Source organism: Galeopterus variegatus, unplaced genomic scaffold, assembly GCF_000696425.1.
Source record: "Galeopterus variegatus unplaced genomic scaffold, G_variegatus-3.0.2 Scaffold653, whole genome shotgun sequence".
Lineage (NCBI taxonomy): Eukaryota > Metazoa > Chordata > Mammalia > Dermoptera > Cynocephalidae > Galeopterus > Galeopterus variegatus.
In genome coordinates, this window is record NW_007726764.1 from 411409 (window position 1) to 426361 (window position 14953).

Below are 14953 nucleotides of genomic sequence, written 5' to 3' on the forward strand. Positions count from 1 at the left end.
ATTCAATCAATTGAATGCCTAACTAGAACAAAAAGGCTAACCCTCTCTAAAGTAAGAGGAATTCGTCTTGCAATCACTGATTATCTTGTGTTGGGACATCAGTATTCTCCTGACTTTGGACATGAACTAGAACATTGGTTCTTCTTGGGTCTAAAGCCCAACGACTTTTGGACTTGAAGAGGACCCTTATCAGAAACCAACCATGCTGGCATCCTGATCTAGGATTTCCAGCCTCTAGAACTGTACGAAAATAAATTTCTGTTGTTTAAGCCACCAAGTCTATGTTTTGCTATGGCAGCCTGAGCAGACAATATACAAACATGATGAAACCCATAACCTCTCAGTTATGGGTTTTGGATATTAATGGCAATTTGGATAATTACCTTTAATTAAAGTGACTTTAGATAATGACTAATAAAACTGGGGGAAAAAAAGACAAGATAATCCACTACTGAAGGCAGAGAAAAGGTTCTAAACGTACAAGCCATGAAGCTCTACTCATAAATAGTTTTAAAAATATTTGTTAGTATATAACAGGACTCTATTATCCATGATTAAATTTTAATTTTTCATGTCTGTTATAGGAGCTATGAGCAAAATTAAAACAAACTACAAATATTAATTTGACTCATCCTACTGGTGATTCTTTTGCTAAAAATATAAACATATACTTTAACAATAGCTTCAAAAACTGAAGTTGAGCTTTCCATTGAAGTCTTTTATGAGCATTCTAGATGTCTGTAATAGGAAATACTGCCTAATTCTGCAAAATCTGGCAATTTACACCCCCACATCCATAAACTCAATCCTCGCGAGAGACTAGTATCATTTTATGGTCATGAGAAGTATAATTCTGACAGTTGGAGCTAGCTGTGCTGAAATGGTTCTAAATATAGAATGCTTCCTACATATCTCACAGTAGATATTTATTAGCCAAATTATTTATGACTACTGAGGGTTACTGTTTGAATTTGCATTATTACTCCAACTCATACAATAGTTATACGGCTCAAAAGCAAATATATTAATTCCTCCTCAGCTAAATAGTTAACAAATATTTTCTCCCATTCTGCAGGCTGCCTGTAGATATTTATTAGTCATATTATCTGTGACTAATGATGGTTACTGTTTGAATCTGCAGTATTACTCCAACTAATACAATAGATACATGGCTCAAAAGCAAATATATTAATCCCTTGACAGCTAAACAGTTTGCAAATATTTTTTCCCATTCCGCAGGTTGTTTCCTTTGCTGTGCAGCTTTTTAGTTTGATGCAACCCCATTTGTCTACTTTTGCTTTTGTTGTCTGTGCTTTAGAGGTCTTCTTCATGACATTTTTGCCTAGACCAATGTCTTGGAGTGTTTCCCCTGTTCTCTTCTAGTAGTTTTATAGTTTCAGGTCTTACACTTAAGAATTTAATCTATTTTAAGTTGATTTTGGTTTATGGTGAGAAATAGGGGTCTAGTTTCATTTTTCTGCATAAAAATAGCCAGTTTTCCCAGCACCATTTATTGAAGAGGCTGTCTGTCCTTTCCCCAATGTGTGTTCTTGGCACCTTTACCAAAAATCAGTTGGCTGTAGATACATGGATTTATTTCTGGGTTCTCTATTCTGTTCCGTTGGTCCAGGTGTCTGTTGTAAGCAATTACCATGTTTTGGTTACAGTAGCTTTGTAGTATATGTGATGCTTGCAGCCTTGTTCTTTTTGCTCAGGATTACTTTGGCTATTCAGGGTCTTTTGTGGTTCCATACAAACTAATCAGGGAAATGCAGATCAAAACCACAAGATATCATCTCCCCCTGGTTAGAATGGCTATTATCAAAAAGACAGAAAGTAACATGCTGACAAGGATGCAGAGAAAAGAAAACTCTTATACACTGTTGGTGGGAATGTGAATTAGTACAGCCATTATGGAAAACAGTATGGAGGACCCTCAAAAAACTAACAATAGCACTCTCATTACTGGGTATTTACCAAAGGAAAGGAAATCAGTGTATTGAAGAAATATCTGCACTTCCATGTTTATTGCAGCACTATTCAAAATAGCCAAGATATGGAATCAACCTAGTTGTCCACTGACAGATGAATGAGAATGTGGTATATACACATAATGGAATGTTACTCAGCCATAAAAAAGAATGAAATCTTGTTATTTGTGGCAACATAGATGAACCTGGAAGACATTATGTTAAGTGAATTAAGTCAGGAACAGAAAGACAAATACTGCATGTTCTCATTCATATGTGGGAGCTAAAAAAAGTTGAGCTCATAGAAGTAGTAGAATTGTGGTTATTAAAGGCTGGGAAGGGTAGTGGGGAGGGAGAATAGGGAGAGGTTGGTTAATGGATACAAAATTACAGTCAGATAGGGAAAATTAGTTCTAGTGCTCTACAGTAGTACTAGGGGCCTATAATTGGCAAAATTTTATTGTATGTTTTCAAATCGCTAGAAGAGAGAAGCTCAAATGCTCATTACAAAGAAATAAATTTTTGTGGTGATGGGTATGCTAATTACCCTGATTTGATCACACATTGTATACATATATCAAGATATAACTTTGTACCCTATAATTATGTACAATTATGACATGTCAAAGAACCCCACAAAAACTAGAAAAAACAAGTGAATATAATTCTGAGTTTTATAAAGTGTAGAACATTAGTTTACCAGAGGTGCTCAATATTTAAGAGAGTCCTACAGAAATTATTTCTCAAATAAAAAAAATTGTAGCATAGTATTTCCACCTTTAGACTTCAAATTGGTGCAGCCGTTATGGATAACAGTATGGAGGTTCCTCAGACAACTACAGATAGAACTGCCATATGATCCAGCAATTCCACTGCTGGGTATACACCCAAAGGATGGAAATTATTATATCAAAGGGATACCTGCACTCCCATGTTTATCACAGCTCTAGTTACAATAGCCAAGAGTTGGAACCAACCTAAATGTCCATCATTGGATGACTGGATAAGGAAAACATGTTATATTTACACTATGGAATACTACTCTGCCATAAAAAATGAATACCATTCGCAGCAACATGGATGGACTTAGAGAAAATTATATTAAGTGAAATAAGCCAGACAAAGAGATATACCTCATGTTCTCACTCAAGTGGGAGCTAAAAAATGAATATAAAAAATAAGCAAATAAGAAAGAAAGGAAAGAAAGAGAAAGAAAAGAAAGAAAGAAACAACAATCACAATAATACATTGAACTTTCAAAAGGAGAGAACAGAACTGAGGTTACCAGAGGTGGGAAAGGAGGAGGAAAAGAGGGTGTAAGGGAGGAACTGGTAAAGGGCCATGAAAAATGATTACACTGTATAATGCTGAATGTATTAATTATCCTGATTTATCACATATTGCACACAGGTATTGATATTCAACTCAATATCACACAGATATGTACAATCAACTATGTTTCAATAAAAAAAATTCCCATGTTTACAATTTTTTTGTTGTTTTATTAAATGAAGGGAATTCTAAATGATTCATATTTACTCTGTCTTAAGTAATTTCCGGGACACTGATAATTCACTACAATGTGATTAGAAAAAGATAATCCTTGGTGTTTCTATGGAAGTTCAGGGACTGAATGATGAGGACCTGGAGGTCTTGGGCTTTTTGGGGAAATGAGTTAAATAGGTATCATAGGATTAATTTGGATGAACTCATTAGAGAATTAAAAAATTGTCCACTTGAATAATGGAAAGATGGTTCTCACTATAAGGAAAATTAAATGCTCTCACTACTTATAGGGATAACTCAAGTTCAGAAGAGAGCAGGCACATATAAGACTAGACATAAGCAGAACACTTTAATACATGAGGCAAAATTATTTATAACTGAGCATACCTAAGAATCAATGACAGAGGAGGAATATCCTTATTGGGATAGGTTACATTGTCTGTTAGCCTAGCACTTTCCTTTATAGAGCTTAAAAGAAAAGCAAATATTGTAGAAAAAATTTAATGAGACTTGTGCTTGAGATGAAGTTTAAGAAATCTGAAAGATTCTAAGAATTAAAAAATGAGGTGATATCTAAGGTTTAAAACAACAGTTTGGGAAATTTTAAGAATTAGTCACTACTGAGAAGAATGTAAAAATACACATTATGGGAAGACTGTTGGGATGTTTCCATATTTATTGTTTTACTTTTATGTATGTAGATTTATCTCCAGCTAGCAACAAACTTGAAGGTCACAGAAAATGCAACTATTTTATGTTTCACCAAACAAGCTCCAAGTTCCTGATAGTAGGGAAAAGACCTTAGTAAAATGAGCACCAAACTTTAACCATGATTTTCTACAGCAGAACACAGTCAATTACCAAAACAATTTAAACATATAAAATATTTAATTTTGTGCATATTGAAAGTGTGGTCTTATTTTTACAGCACTGCCATTTAAAAGAACAATTTCCAAAGAGCTGTATTTTCAGCTGCTTTGTAGAATTACATTTGCTACACATTTCTAGGAAAACAAACAAAACCCCCCACCAAAACCCATGTAACTGATTTTCTCCCTGTCCTTTGAGACACTAGTCCAAAATATTACATCACCTCTTGATCTTCCTTGAATAGTTTATCCACTTTCTGGATTCCCTTAAAAACCTCGGGTCTTTTCTTTTCACTACCCTAGCAGGTTCCAGGCTCCCAAAGGCAGAGCCAAGGAATTAGACCATGGTATGATATGAGGCGAGTATGTTTCCCAATGCATATATTTGCCAAAAATAATTTTTGAACTGTCTGTTTTACATTATCCACTTAAAAATTCTTTACCCCATCATTAGTGAAAATAAGGCTTGATTTGAATTTTTACCATGTACATTTTATCTTCCCAATTCTGATATTTTAAAGCCTATTGTATGTAACTTATAAAATTTGAAAATATTTAACTCAGTTTTAAATATTAGTTTTGTTAGCTGAGCTATTTGGAAATTCTTTTGTTTAATATATAGTAAATATGAACTAAAAACATAAAACTCAGACATATCAAACTGAAATGCCACCAAACCTAGAATGCTTATAAGAAAAAATATTATATATCGCACTATGAAATCTGATAATAAAACAATATATAATATAGATCTGTAATTGAGTATAAAAGAAAAATTAGCAAGGATATATATACACTCACCTTTTCCTTTCTTTTCCCTATCCGCTGGTCAAGTGGTACTTAAAAGAATTATTTATTAGTATCAACATATTTTCAAGAGAAGCTGTTTGAAAATGCCTCAGGTTAAGTTATTCAAAGAATAAAAATTTTACTTTAAGTAAAAAATATGAACAAAGATTTCCATTATTATTCTTTGGCTCCAGATATGAGATTTATTTTCCTTTCCTTTTCATTCCTCTGAGATTTTATAGGACCTCTGGTTCCTTCACCTAGTATATGATACAAGGATTCTCTACATTTCTACTTTAAAAACTAAACTGATGAGGATGTGTTCATCAGCACTGCATTAGTATAGGAGATCAGAAGCCTACTAAGCAGGGAGGGATGAAAGCAGGCTGTATTGAAATGCATTGTCTGTAACTTGAAATAATAAAACTGATAAAATTGGCCTGCTTTTACTTCTCACCATGCACCAGTACTAAACAACGTCAGTAATAATATATTTCTCCTCTCTGGGGTGGAAGGTTCCTTCTACCCCCTACTCCCTCTTTGGTATGCCACTGAAGGAGACTCCCCTCATTCTCTCTTACAGTTCCTGGCTTATTTCTTAAAAGATATCCTTACCTCAATGAAATTAGTTCATGAAAAAGCACTGCCCTTGCACTGTAAACTATTTTAGTACTTGCTGATTTTTTTCGTGCCCAAATCAATGTTTTGTGTGGTTTTATATTCAATTGTCAGAAAAGCAAGCATAAACAAAGTACTACCTAACACAGTTTATAAGAGAAGCAAGATATTTAAATAAAACATCTGGCTGCAGCTTTTTCATTCTGGCTGGTTTTTTTTTAAAAAAAACTAAATTATAGGTGAAGAAAAAAAGTCCTGAAATTCAGGACTCCATTTGGGGAAATGGAAAGAAGGGCACACTAAATTTAGAGGAACAAAATAAGGGGAAAATGTCACATTATATTTAAAATTAAAATTGTATAATAAGTATATATAAGTTGAACAAAGTTAACTTTTAAAGGGAAAGTTAGCCAATATCCCAGCTGCTATCTTTCTTATTCAATTCTCAAATACTGAGGTGAGGTCATTAGACTTTAAAATGATTTTCTATTTAGACTGAAGAAATCAGTAAATGAGTATACCACATAGTTTACAAAGCCCTTTCCCATAAAATACATCATCTCATTTGAGTTCTCAATGATCATGTGAAGCAGACACTATAACCCAGTGAGAGGTAGCCCATATATTTGAGAATAGAATACTGGCTCTACCACATAGTAATTGTGTGAATTTGGGAATATTTCTTGAACGGTTTGAGTCTTGGTTTCTCCATATGAAAAATGGGGATGATGACTGTCCCTATACCTCACAGCTGTTGTGGGATTAAATGATAATGCATATGAACACTTTAATATAGCGTCTGGTCCACAATAAGTACTCAAAAAATGCTAGCTATTATTGTTATCATTAGTTTACAGGTGAAGAAACAGAATAGAAAAGACTAAGTTTAAAGTCATATAAATACTAAGTGGTAAAGCTAGAAGTAGAATTCTAGTCTGGATATATTCTTACTACCCTGTACTACCTGTGAATATCTACTTTTAACTACAGGGAGTATATATTACCCTTTTGCACTATTTTTAAAGTTTATTTTTCACAGCTGAAAATGATAATTCAGCGTGACAGATTGGATGGCATTATTAACATTATTTCTTATTTAAAAACAAACTTTTAGTAGGAACTGAAGTTAATGACAGGCATTAATGACAGTTTTCTATGGAGAATTAGGGGTGAAGACTACAACCTAGGTCTAGAAAGAGTTAATTCTGACTATTCTTTAAACCTTCAGAGAAATGGAAATATAGTCTATTAGTTGGTAGATGGCAGAATGTAAGCTGTGTGAAGGTAGGAATGTTTGTTTACTGCTGTTTCTCCAGAGTACAGAACAGTGATTGGTAGGTAAACAAATATTTAATAAATGAATATTTCAGCAAAAAAAAAAATCAACTTTAAAACATGTCCTTAATAGTAAAATTCATTCTGCTCTGACATACTTTCTAGTATTAACTATAACTAAAAAGTCTTACAGTCATCTATCCATAAAATAGGGGATTTTTATCAAAGACTCCGAGTAAGAAATAAAAGACTAAATAAGGCCTTGAATAGCTTTATTGAAATCTGTATAAATAAACATGCACATTTCAAATGTAAACTCAAGTGAACTCAAGTGCAGACAAAATTTTAACCTCTGTCATGCAGGAGGTTAGATTACATAAAAAAAAAAAAAAAAAAAAAAAAAAAAAAAAAAAAAAAAAAAAAGAAGATAGAGAGATAGAGAGAGAGAAAAGAGAAAAGAAAAATCCCAAAGCAGCTTTTAAAATACCAGGATGAAAAACCAGCTTTAATATCAAGGTATAAAGCAAAGCCATGATCAACATACCTCATTTATCCTGGTCAAATGCATTTTTTTCTTTTTACTTTTAAATGCTAACATAAATAAATAATTTACCAAAATGTGCACTCACAGAGTGAACTTTTATTTACAATACACAATTTATAATCTATTGTATTTGTTAGTTCAAGTGAAGAACATTATACTTTTTGCTTTAATAACAGTGGGACACAAAGCAATTTCTCAGGTAGTCGATATGTAAATGTGCCCCAGCATTTAGATTTTCTATTAAAGGCAGTATTGTATGCCAATCGACAAAACATTCTTTCAACTAGATCAAAGGGAAAAAGCAGCAAATGAAAATATTTCAAATGTTCACACATATTTTTGGCATCCTGGATCCTTGAATGTGGTGAACTAAAATCAAATTCAAGGTTTGTATGCTTTATATACTGTACAGGTTCTGACTCTGAAACATGCAAATGCCATTTCTCTTATAACAAGTTACCTTCTGAGAAAAGCTGTAAGGCTATGGTGAATTCCGTCAGGAACACACAAAGAAAGTTAACAGACCTACCATTATAGCCAATTGGTATTTAAATCCATTAATGATTTAAAGGCCAGCATATGAAAAAAATCTCTCATCTAAGCTTGATGCAATTATTACTATGGATACAGAATACTATTAAGTCTGTCCTTATATTACAATGATTGGGAAAGCTAAAGTTGCCAAATTGCCAAAAAAAAAATGGGGTAGAGGAAAACAGACAGCAAAAATATTAATTTTGGACCAACACCAGATTAAAAGATATGCATTTAAAAAGCAAGAAAAAAAAATTGAATGTCTAAAGAATAGATCCCAATAAGCAGTAAAAAATACTTACATGTAACTGAAAAATGACTTCAGATGGAGTGTGAAATCTAGAACCTGTTTCTACATTGATTAAGATGAATATAATATTCTGGATTTTTAATGCTACTACAAAAGGAAATAACTTTTTTCAAGATTGTTTCTTATATCATGATTTGGTTTTTTAATAGGCCCATACTGATTACAAGGGATAGATTTCAAAATCTGGTTTTCAAAGAATACTACTGCAGTATTTATGCCACATTGATATTGCAGCTAAATATCATAGTAGTATATAGGGCAGCCTAAAGCACATGAACTAGATTATTCAAAACCTAAGTTCAGCCATAGTTTTCTTGCAGTATTATTAGAGCAAAATAAATGACCAACATCCACAAATTTAACATATGTTATCAATTAACTCACATCCAAAAAATTAAAAAAAACATAATTCATCAAAACAGCAGCAAACTTAAAAGGGATTTATTTGTGATTTCCTATATATATATTTAGCTTGTAAATACAAGACTGTAAATGTATTAAGAGACAATTTCTGTTAAAGTTTTCATTGTGTTTCACTTCAAGTACTGCACAAGTTAAAATCTGATAAAGGATTTACATTCGGTTATCTGAAACTCCCCATCTCAGACTTTTGTTTTAATGTGGTGGGTAACTTCATCATTTCCACAGATACCACCAGCAGAAAAGTCTCTCTTTTATGGCTTCTAGGACTTCCGTTAGTTAGTGTGCATACAGTTTTCGTTCTCTATATCATTGTCATTATCGTTGCTATCTTCATCACTTTCTAATGGGATGCCTGTGGCAGCGGAAGCACCTTTAGTTTCTCGGTCAAGAGGGAAAAAGCCAGTTCCACTGAAAGTGTCTTGTCTCTGATAGAAGAGTACATATGCTGCTTTGGACTGCCAAAACAAACAAAGGATGTTAAAATGGTCATGATTCACAAAGATCACATTAAATATAGTATTAATTTTTAGCTGGTAACCAATTTTGGAGACAGAACATAAATAGAAAAACCACACATGGTCAAATGGAAGTTATTAAAATTGATTAAAGATAAGGTTTCTCTATATAAAGGAAGAATGGTCGCTGGAATTAAAATTTTATATTCTCTTCTAAGTTCTTTGGACCAAGAAATAATGCAACTATATCACAGATCAACCTAGTTACCCTAACATGAAATAGAATTCTATGTCTTCTTTCCTTTTGTCTCTAAGGAAAAGGTGAGCTGCTTTTTATCTACTACTAATTGCTTCATCCCATGTTTGCTCTGGAGTCCAACTTTTCCTACTGTCTTAAGGATATTGTTCCATCAATCATCACTGTGGTTAGAGTGAAGTGTTATAACATCAAGGTCAAGGGTTTGGATTCCCATACTAGCCCAGCCACCAGAAAAAATAAATAAATAAATAAAAATCACTGTACATCTTTAATAAGTCCTTATCTACCAAACTTCTCTTTGGTATCAAAAAAAAAAATGCTTAAGTCTTTTCTCATGATAAATCTCTCTTCATTCCACCTTCCCTTCTAGCTGCTATATACCTCTTCCTCTTCCTCACAGCCAGGCTGACAGACATGGAAGTCTATAGTCATCATGGGTTTTCATGCACACTCCCCAAGTCAATCTAATCTATCTTCTGCCCAAACCATTCTAATGAAATGGCTTTCACCAGGGCCAAATAATGGGTAAACATGTAAATGGGTGACTTTTTTAGTTCTTTTGGTCAATCTCTCTGTAGCATTTAAGGCTTCACTACTTCTCTTTCCTTCATCAACAATTTTTGGCTTCTGTGACATCATTTGTCTTTAGGTCTTTTGCTATCTCTTAGGTTTCTTCTCAGACTTTTCTGTGGACTCACTAAATCCTGAACTTTAAAAATACTATGTTCTGTCCTCAGCCTCTTTACTCTTTTTCAATCTGTATCCTCTCACTAGGTGACTCAAACCTGTGGCTTCAACTGCTACCTAAGCCTGATAACTCAAATTTATAACTTAAACCACTTCTCATCCCTGAACTCCAGTACTATTAGTCCAAATACCTAGCAGAAATTTCCACATACCTATCATATAGGCACCTCAAACTTCAACAGCGTATTTTCTTCCTATATTCCCAATCTTGGTGAATGGCAAAGTAAAAGTCATCTTCCACTTCTCTGCATCTCTACATCTAAATCTTTATTGATCTCTAACTCTAATCAAGTTCTATTAATTCTATCCAGTAAATATCTCATAAATCCCCTTGTCTATCCAGTAAATATCTCATTCTCCCCTCGTCTATACTGTTACTACCACTACTTTAATTGTTTAAATTACTGTGACAACCTCCTGGATTGCCCTTCTTCTTTATTCAGTGCCTTCAAATGGATCTTCTACAGTGTTTTCAGAGAGACATTACAATCCAGACTTAATAATGTTATTCCGTTGCTTAACAATCACCTAATGGCTTCTCACAGTCTTTAAGAAAACATCTAAGGGCCGGACTGGTGGCGCACTGGAGAGTGCGCCGCTTGGGAGTGCGGTGGCGCTCCCGCCGAGGGTTCGGATCCCATGTGGAGACCGGTTCCCGCTCACTGGCTGAGCGTGGTGCGGGCGCGACACCGAGGGTTGCGATCCCGTTACCGGTCAGTAAAAAAGACAAAAAGGAAAAAAAAAAAAAGAAATCATCTAAGCAACCAAGATGTCACTTCTTGATCGGAACGCTAAATTTATCTCCAGCCTAATTTCTTCCCCATATCCCTATAAGAGCTTTTCCTTTTAGGCATACCAAATTATTTGCTGTTCCTTTAAAATACCAAGCTGTGTCATGCCTCCTTGCTTTTGTAGGTACTGTTCTCTTTGCTTAGAGCACTTTCCTTCTAATTTGTCTAATTTACTTTTATTTGTACTAGCAGACCCAGGTCAAACATCACTACATGGATTTCCCAGACAGCAGTCCCTTTTCTATAAGATACTTAACAGTACTTATCATACTATAACTGTTGATGTATTTGCTTGTCTTCTTTAGATTGCAAGCCTCTTGAAATCAGATAGCTGTCTTTTAATCCTGTTTAGAATGGAGTCCTTTATACATATGCACAAGAGTACTTTAAAAAGCTTGTGGAAAAATAAGATTAAAGAGAATGCAAATCTTTCCGTGAACTTTTTGAAGACCCCTCATATATACACACCTATATGAGGGAAATTCAAAAAATTCATGGTAAAATGGAATTAAAAGATAATACAAATCCATTCATGAACTTTCTGAAGTACCCTCCTATATAAGGTACTCAAATATTTGTTAACTAAATGAAGAATCATCACTGTTAAAATTCACAGTAACACCAAGTTCATACATTGTATATAAATGAAATATTGATTATGTGAAGGCAGGATTAGGGCAAAGTGGTTAAAGAGATGTAGAAAGAGAATGTAGACAATTTTAGGATGTTTGGGCTGGTAGAAGAAAGAAGAGAACAGAATTAAAAAGTGGGGGACAAAATACACATTTAAAAAATATTATAGTGTTCAAGTCTCTTTTTGTTATAGGGAAACAAGCAACAGTATATACATATGTATGTGTATATATATATGGTACACACATACACAGAGAGAGATAGAGAGAGAGAAAGAGAAAGAAACAACTCAAAATTATTTCAGACCTATCCATGCAAAGAGAGATTAAAGCTATGCCAATAACTGGGCTCAGAAGTTTATTCATTTGCTTAAATAAATTAAAGATCTGAAAATACTATAAACTAAAAAGCTACTCTGCCCTCAAGGAATACATAACTTAATCTGGGAAACAAAGTAAAGCAGTCAGTGTTTTTCATGTCAACAGAAAACCTTCTGTATAAGAAATATCATCATATGAGCAAATACCATATTTCTCACTCTTTATAATGTTGTAATCAATAAGTAAAATTTATAGAGGTGCAAAATTTATAGAAAAATGAGCATTTATCAAGCAATTCTTAGCTTTCTTCTTAGAACACACTACAGTCATGCTCCATCAGTCAACACCTAAAAATAAAAATCTGCTCTGTTGTGAAGCACAACAAATGCCAATATTTTGGCTCAAGCTGTGGATGATAAATAAACGCAAGTACGAACAGATGTAACTTCCTCATTTTTCTACTATTCAGAAAATATCAAAGTAACAAGTACAGAGGGGTTAATCTTTAAAAAAATCTATAATTTGTTTTATCTAATTATGTCATTTTGAGTTTTAATGATTAATTTTCATATGGCAAGATAAGACTTTCAAGATAACGGGTAGGGTAAGGTACTTAAAGGATTTTTCCCCCCGTTTCAGGATTCTGAGTTTAAGTAGTCAATATCTAGAAAGGTAAGAGCTAAACTTTTCCGGAGGAAAACAATTATTTTCATTAGAAACTCCATTCATGTTGAAAACTACCAGAAAAATGTTCACCTTACAATTTAAACAAAAACCTTTGCTTTTATTAGTGGGCATATTTAGAAGATAAATTTTCACTTAGGGAACAACTTTACATTTTAAAAATATCACCACAAATCTCTTTTAGCTACTAGAATTGCTAGAATGTAGAACATAGTGCTCCATGGGCCCCTTTTATTAATTATATTCACTCTATAAAATAGTGGATCCCATGATTTTCACGAAATATAAGATACTTACCACAATTTGGTCTTCAGATGCAGTGGAGACACTACTGTCATCAAAATAGTACCATTTTCCATCATCTTTATTTTTTGCAAAAGCTGTATCTAATGAAAAAATATAATTAGTTCTGTGACTAAAATGATCTGTGGTTTTCTGGAGGACTCTCAAAACTAATCATCCACATAATACCTGTTAAAATTAATTGAATATCATCTACATGAGGCCTATTTATTACATTCAACTCATTCAATTGATTAAAGATTTTTAGAATAATTTTCTACAATCTAAGATGTCTAAGATATTTCTCATATAAGTTAAAATTTGTGACTTTTTCATCCCAGGGAAAAGCAGAACAGATTTATTATTTTTTAATAACAGGATAACAACACTAAAGACAATAAATGGTAATTAACATTGATATAGTACTTATTTTGTACTAGTCACAGTCCTACGTATTTTACATGTATTATCTCATAAAGAGTGTTTTATCATTACTATTGTTCCTTCTTTAGAGATGGGAAATTGAGGCATCAAAAGAAGGTTAATTTGCTCAAAGTAGTATAGCTGTTAGGTAGCAAAGTTAGGATATAAACTCAGGTTTGGCTCTGACTCAAAGTTTAAAATTTCAACTACTATTTAATTTTCTATGACAATTTCTTTTCTGACAACTCTACTCATTAATTTGTAGTGTTTTTTTTTTTTTTTTTTTTTTTTTTTTTAAAGATGACCGGTAAGGGGATCTCAACCCTTGGCTTGGTGTTGTCAGCACCACGCTCAGCCAGTGAGCAAACTGGCCATCCCTATATGGGATCCGAACCCGCGGCCTTGGTGTTATCAGCACCGCACTCTACCGAGTGAGCCACGGGCCGGCCCAATTTGTAGTGTTTTTTAAACCAGTATCTTTATCAGTCTTTAACAAAAGTACGGAGCAAGAGAAAGGTAAAAAGTGATTAATCTGCACAATTTTTAAAGATCTACTTTACCTTTAAGTTAAACAGTTCTCCCTTTTCCCATCCCATGTTTTGTATAAACTACCCAATACATGAGGAAACAAGTTGCAAAATGTTCCCAAAACAATTATCTGCAATCGCAGCTTCTAAAAAATAACACTTTATAGGATATGGCTTCTAAATAATTCTGCCCATAACAGAACAAAAATTATTATTCTGCTTCAGATAAATAAGAAATTAAGTGGTGCCTCGGATTGAATGTGCCCCCAAAACTTAATTCCCACTGTAACTGTTGAGGGTGGGAAATTCTATTATAGTAATTGAAAGGTGGGGCCTTGAAGAGGTGATTAGATTGTAGGACCATGCCATAGTGAATAGATTAATAATGGTGGTTAGGGGTGTGTGCCTCTGAGGGCTTTCAAAGAAGAGCACGTGAGAAGTTACTCTCTCTCTGCTCTGTCATTTTCTGCCATTTGAGAACCCTGGATCATTGTCACTACCAACAAGGCCTTCAGCAAATGTGTTCCCTGAACTTTGGACTTCCCCAGCCTCCAAAACCATACGCAATAAATTTCATTTTCTTTATAAATCACATGTGCCAGGTGATATAAATTCTGTTGTTATAAGCAACAGAAACAGACTAATACAAGGGCTTATCCTAGATATGATGAAATCAAAGAGCAACATACTCTATTAAGTGACCTGACTGGGTGATGTTCAGGGGGAATAAAATTACTTTGAAAGTAAGGTAAGAATGGATTTAAGAGTTAGCTCTTCTGTCTTTGGTGATGCTCCACTGGTGGCCAGAGATAATTTAAAAGACAAAGAAGCCAGCCAACCAACCAACCAAACCAACCAACCAAAAGAACACAATGGTTTAAACTCTAAGTCGTTTGTTTAATAATATTTATTGAGTACCTACTAGTGGAAGAATTGTATCATATCATCTGCTATTTGTTCCCTCTCCCCAAAATTCAACCTTGGAGACGGAGGG

General features: G+C 33.8%; 1 protein-coding gene across 2 annotated transcripts in view; it reads right to left on the reverse strand.

Moving 5' to 3' along the window:
* Positions 1-7282: 7282 nt before the first annotated feature.
* The window catches only part of USP15 (ubiquitin specific peptidase 15), a 132422-nt gene continuing 124751 nt past the window's right edge, over positions 7283-14953 (reverse strand). For both annotated transcript variants that reach the window (XM_008571001.1, XM_008571000.1), the window contains 2 exons: positions 13025-13113; positions 7283-9293 (listed from right to left, as the gene is read on the reverse strand). In XM_008571001.1, coding sequence (XP_008569223.1) covers positions 9111-9293; positions 13025-13113 — 272 coding nt within the window. In that variant the 3' untranslated portion in view covers positions 7283-9110. The remainder of the gene's footprint in view (positions 9294-13024; positions 13114-14953) is intronic.